Below are 6,513 nucleotides of genomic sequence, written 5' to 3' on the forward strand. Positions count from 1 at the left end.
GGGATTTGAACCTGCGACGTAAGGATCAACTCCTTACTTCGCTACTCTAGAGCAGATGCTCCAACCACTGCGCCACTGGGGCAACTACTCTCTATTTAAGTCACTTGTGCAATGACTTTAGTTTAATTCAAAGTTTTGTACTGATCATGTTGAGTCACATTAGCACAAATATCTTTCTGCTGACCTTGACTTATGACCATCCGCAACTATTCTGGTTGGAAACAATATGTTAATTAATGCATAATAAGTGAAATTACTATGAAAGAAAAATGGTCTACTTAAACCACAAGTTATATTTATAAAAAATATACACTGGTCTCCTTAAGTCATATGAGAGAAACATAAAATATTAAGGAGACCATTTTTTTCATATATTTTTAGGAGGCATTTATTATGAAAAAACAAAGCAAGAGTCGACTAAATGGTGTTCTATAGATCTTTGATCTGGTATTTCTTTTTAGAAAAAAGAAAATTTAAAAAATTTGTATATTGTCTCCTTAAGCCATATATAATGGTCTGGTCTCCCTAGTCCTTAAATCAGAGTTATATATATATATATATATATATATATATATATATATATATATATATTAGAGTGAAGTAATGTCAAAATAAACAGTAAACAAAACATTCTTGATTGGGCACAGTATTTGTTCTTTTATCGAGAGGTTAAAACAGGTTAAAGGATCACCTTATGGATCTTGGTGTGAAAGTAGAACAAAATCATTTATCGTCTTTTTGAAGAAGCTTAAGAAATACATTCTATTACAATGACATTATTCTTCGTCATTAATATCTTTTCTCCCGGAATGTGACCAGCTTTTGTATTTTACAATATATAGTAATGCCTCGTGCCAAGAGGAAAATGGATAAAAATGAAACAATATCCACTGTATTTCGTATCTGATAGAAATTATTTCGTGACAGTATTCAAATAAATGCCCTTGTACATATGAAAGAAATAATTATGGGCAAAGAGATAGTAATATTGGAAAGATATTTGCAATCTTTCTATGAGAAATCTATCACATTCTTGACTGGTTTTCCTTTGTTCATTTTATATCACATTTCATTGGGCAGGTGAAAGCTGAGAATTACAGTATGAAGTGCAACTTTAGATGTTATTTAAAAGTCATATTAAAAATTTCTTTGAAAGGAAATATTTATTAGACAAATAAGAGTTATTTCATATTATGGCTTTCACCCCCCCCTTTTTTTTTTACATCCACAACCCGAGAAAATATTTGACCTAAAATTAAGGAGATTTATATGAACTCAAATTAAATTATTTTTCTCGATTCAGTGATCAAGCTTAAGGAAGTCCGTCAGTTGGTCACTGTAATGTTTGTGAAGCATTATAAAAATTATTTTTTTGGCTAAAAGAAGACGTCCACAATAGAGAAAAGTATTGTCCACTTAAATAAAGAGTTAATCTAACCATGATTCAAATAAAATGGGAGAATAACTCTATCGACCACCAACAACATGGATGGTCAGAGAGAACCCCGCGGCTTTGCACTAGGTTTGACAAAGTTTTTTACACCTGGATAGGTGTCTACTCTCATGGTACTCTTCACAAACGAAACAGAAACACATCTTACCGTGGCTTTAAATAACGCAGTGATTTTATGAGATTAGCATCTCTCATTCTTTGCAGTAATTCTCTGGAATCTCCTACGGAGTACAGGGCCGAAGAGTTCACCTTATCCAAATTCATTTTCTACCTGGTTACACTAAACTTCTTTAAATGTATCTGAGGTCGCAATTAAGTGTCGTCAGTTATTCTATTTAATGTACAGAATTAGAGACTGTTGACAACCATTGGTTCCTTTCAAAAGAAACAGATACGAGCGCTGGGCGCATTGTTACTTCCGGTGACCATAGCGCCTGTTGACTTCTTTAAGCATCGATTTGGGTCGTTAGTTTTTACCATGAATAATTATACGATAGGTTAAATATACAGGGATTCAATAAGATTTTTTGCCTTTGAACTGATTATTGATGAGGAAGTAAAAAACACACAAATCTTTGCAAATACTCAATTTAAAATACATTTTGATACAAGTACATCTTTAATACCATTTTACATCCACCAAACAAATTTATAAACAAGTTATAGTTTATCATAATCATACATCAGTACGTAAATGCAGTTATAAAGAAAAAAAAATACAGCCACACCCAATTTCATACGATTAAAAGTACCCGCTTTGCAACACACTTAACACAATCTGCCAACTTTGATCAAAGATATCGTCATCAACAACACTTTCAGTTGATAGTTACCAAGAGGATAGTCAGTATCTTTTTCAAACTCGATGAATTTCATCAATACCGTCTGTTGCATGGCATGTAAAAAGTCAGTTAAACACGAATTTGAATTTACATTGTAGATTATATTTCAGTCTTGTCAAGCACTCCAGACAAGAAGTGCCAAAATTTCAAATCTGTCGATCATCATCACATCCTAAAAGTAAAAAAGACTAGTAACATATTTCAAAGAAGGTTTTACAGAGAAAGACATAATGTCAATATTTCTATCAATAAAAAATAACACTCGGACTTAAGTCATTCAATCACGGGGCGGAGCTGCTGTGTTAATGGTGCCCTTCGTGTGTACTTTTCTGGAGACCCAGATTGAGCTTATACATAGGAATATTATGCAATTAATTATACCCCTCTGCTGTTATATAAATTTTATTCACGGTAGAAACATTTTCCCAAAAATTGTAAAATGAATCTCTTGTGTGTTTATCTAGTTTTCCAATGAACGGAGCTATGATTACTAAAGCAAACAAGATGTTGACATCTTTGACACTTAAAAGAAACATTTTACTAGAATTTTTATACATTTACCCCGTGAATAAATTCTAATTATTTTTAATGTGACGCTTGTATCTATTTGATGGGAACATCTCACAGCACAAAAGAGTATATAAAAGCTTACCCATGAGAAAAACGACGATTTTATTTTGGAAAACTTTTGAAATTTTAGTGATGATTACTACATTATAATTTGATAAGAATTTCTCATAATGTAGGTCAAATTTAAATGAATAACCTTACTTAACACTACCCTATAAAATTCTTAAGGAAAATCTGCATTGTCATCTTAATAGTATACCACCAAGGACATATCTTAACATTTTGATCAAGTTGTTATGAAAAAATTAAAATGGCAAAGAATATTTTGCAACATTTAATACCACAATGAATTACTTTTACCGCGCCTATTACTCAAGATGAAATTCAAGATAACGAGACAAAAAAGTGAGGACAGCTTAAGAGTAGTATATCTTACCGCGGAGTAATTCAAGTTAACACCACTTATCGGGGAAGAAATATAATATCTCGTGATATACTGTTGAAATAGATTATGAGATCAGAATATCGTTAATATGAATAATGGCGTATAAGTGCAACTGTAAACTTCATGTTTCCTTTTACATGATTAAATGCAATGTCATTTCCCAAAGTATCAGTTTCTTCAGGACTTTAATATAAAGCTTATAATTTTCTAATCATCATAATTAAAAAAAATATAATTAAACGTTTTCATTTTTATTGGCTTAATAAATTGTGACATTAAACATTATATAAGGTGAAGCAAAAAATAATTTAACAATCTATTTTATAATTGTCATACAAATTAAATTTAAATGTTGTATCTTTCTCAGACAACAAAAATACAAGCACAAATACTAAGAAAAATTCCAACAAAACAAACATTTTTTTTACATCACTATGTCAATACTTGATGCATCAAAGAGTAATGTTATTTATACATTAAATGCAGTCACTATAGCATGGATACACTTGATGTCTTTCTTTTATTCTGCGATGCAGCTTGATTTCTCGGAGTTTGACGAGGAGAATGGTTTTGTTGTACAGCAAGGACACATGGCATAATGAAAAGGCTTGGAAGCATTGGAGGAGGAATTTAAACTACTATAATTGGAATAGGCAGCACCAAGTGTTAACCCAGGTAAAACGGGAGGGTAAGGCATCGCAAGAAGTCCTCTTCCTCCCATCCCTCCCCAAGCGTACCTCATCGAATTTAATGTATGTGCATTGGCAAGGGTAGAGATTGGAGAAAATGCAGATCTAAAGGATGAATTTGTCATGGTAGAAACTAAGCCTGGATGAGGCAAAAATGAACTAGATGATGAGGAAGAAGATGTCGCTGATTGGTCAGTTCCATGATTACTTAGGACCTGTTCTATTGTTTGTACTACGTCACCGTTGCATCCTTGAAGAATCAACTGAAGAACACTTCGTTTCATGTGTGGAAAAATTCTTTGTAGCATGTCTATAGGGTTCTTCTTGGAACCGCCAGGAAGAAGTCCCTCTTCGTAGGGAGACTTAGAAAATGATTCTGATTTGTCCTCGTTGGGTGAGGGGGAATCTGCAATTTTTGGTGATGGAACAGGGGACCCTGTTGATTCTACTGGAGAGTGTGTCCGTTCGTTAACATCTTCAGAAGAACAGCGGGAAACAGGAGATTCGGTTCTCAGGGAATCTAATTTTTGCCTTTTAGCAGCTAAAATAAAAAAGGAAAAAAATTGTTTGTTTTCAGATTTACTATTTGATACAATTGTAGATTTACTGTAATGCATGGCTTAAAATGGTAAAATGAATCTATATATTTTTTTTAATTATACAAATTAAAATACAATTACATATATAATAAAATATTCTATTAAAGAAAAGATAAAATTGACTGTAATATTTTAATAAGGTAATTAAATTCCATCTAAAAAAATTAATCTGTCCAAGGAAGAGACAAACGTATAAATATAAAACAACTGGTAGTGAAAATAAATTTAAAAAAATTAATAAATAAATATATAATATGTCTATGTTTAGCATTTTGCTGTGCTTCTTAAACATAATTCTACTGGTTAAGGTATTTTCAAAAATTATATTTAATGTTTGCTTTTTTTTATTTTTGTAAAAGTGAAAACAAAATGTGGATTTTTGATTTTTTTAAAAAATATTTGACAATTTCTGATTTTGATACATTCAAATACTTAAGAATAAATTAAATGACCATCAATTGTACTCTTCTTTGAAGTTACAATAAAATAGATTAAAAAAAACTTACCTGGCTCGTCTTCGTCTTTACTTTTTTCGATAATTTTCTTGGCTTCTGGAAACATATTTATAGTCTCAGGATTAAGATGGAGCAGTCCGCTGGGTCCATATAGCATCCCCAATTCCCTAGCCTCATTTTCCTCCTGGGCCTGTTGTCTTCTTAAAGCAACTTGAGCTGCCATCACCCTCTGTCTTTCAGCTATAAGAGTGCATTTTGCACATACACAGTCTCTCCAACGACAGTACCTCTTGTGTCCTTTCAGTGCAGACACCACTCCGTGGTTCCGACATCTGGCACATTTTGGTGTTCGTGGGTACCTGTCGGACGCTCTCATAAAGCTATGGGAATCACCCTTCTCCTCATCAGAACTCATTTTGCAGATTATTTTAGCGAAAGTAGTATAAGGCTCCCTTTTCGTTCTGTATTTTCTAATCAATGTCTACAAAGCACCTTATTTAGATTTGTGTAAAATGAAGATCTTCACCCTTTGAAATGTTTCTGACTTGAAATACTGTAAATGATCCCTCGCTGACACGAGTCTTCTGAAAGCCCTCGTCTGCTCCCGGTCTTATTTGAAAATGTTATGATTATGTACCGGAAAGTACCCGCCCATTAGAGGCGATTAGCGTGTGTTATCTGTTTAGAAAAATCACTATTAACTGTACCTGGCTTTATGATTGGTTAAATGCTCTCCGTAGTCCGACTCTTGAATTTTCTTCATTAAATGATTGAAGGGACTGTCAATGATATTTTTTTGTTCACACACGACGTTGAAATCCAATTCAGAATTTAAAACTTTCTTAAACTAGGCATAGATTGCCACTGTGGGCTTTTGCAAATGTTAAAGGGTAAAGAAAAGGGTGTATTATCAGATATGAATTTAAAGTTTTGTACAAAAATGACTTTTTGTTAATCAATGTAGGGGTAAGATGGGTAAGATACAAAGTATTCTAACAATTTTATTATACTAAGCATATTTTATCATTTTGTATATATCTGCAAAAGTTTAAACTTAACTATAAAAGTCTAAACTTTATATATATATATATATATATATATATATATATATATATATATATATATATATATATATATATATATATATATATATATATATATATATATATATATATATATATATGGTTTTTCCTGCTGACAAGATTCATTCTAGGTCAATTGAAAAATCCAGAAAAAGAGATAGGTGACTTTCACTCTGAATGCGAACTCTGGCAACTGAAAAAAAATTATTAACTTCGACAAATATATTTACTTCATTCCACTATGCAAATGAGATTAAGTGCTATTTAAAATATTAACTCCTAGAGTTTTTTTTTCTTTTCATAAACTAATTCAAACTGATAAAATATGAAAATATCTTACCAAGAATGTCTTTAAATTTCTTTTTATAAGAATTGAAG

General features: G+C 31.8%; 1 protein-coding gene across 1 annotated transcript; it reads right to left on the reverse strand.

Annotated features, from left to right (window-relative positions):
- Positions 1-3,651: 3,651 nt before the first annotated feature.
- On the reverse strand, positions 3,652-5,638 carry LOC133178321 (doublesex- and mab-3-related transcription factor A2-like). The gene is made up of 2 exons (XM_061313054.1): positions 5,105-5,638; positions 3,652-4,540 (listed from the first exon to the last, which is right to left on the reverse strand). Exons 1-2 carry the CDS (start codon positions 5,466-5,468, stop codon positions 3,831-3,833), a joined length of 1,074 nt encoding a protein of 357 aa, XP_061169038.1. The 5' UTR covers positions 5,469-5,638; the 3' UTR covers positions 3,652-3,830.
- Positions 5,639-6,513: the final 875 nt, after the last annotated feature.

This window comes from Saccostrea echinata, unplaced genomic scaffold, assembly GCF_033153115.1.
Source record: "Saccostrea echinata isolate AGI-Se365-2 ecotype Australia unplaced genomic scaffold, CSIRO_AGI_Sech_v1 ptg000002l, whole genome shotgun sequence".
Lineage (NCBI taxonomy): Eukaryota > Metazoa > Mollusca > Bivalvia > Ostreida > Ostreidae > Saccostrea > Saccostrea echinata.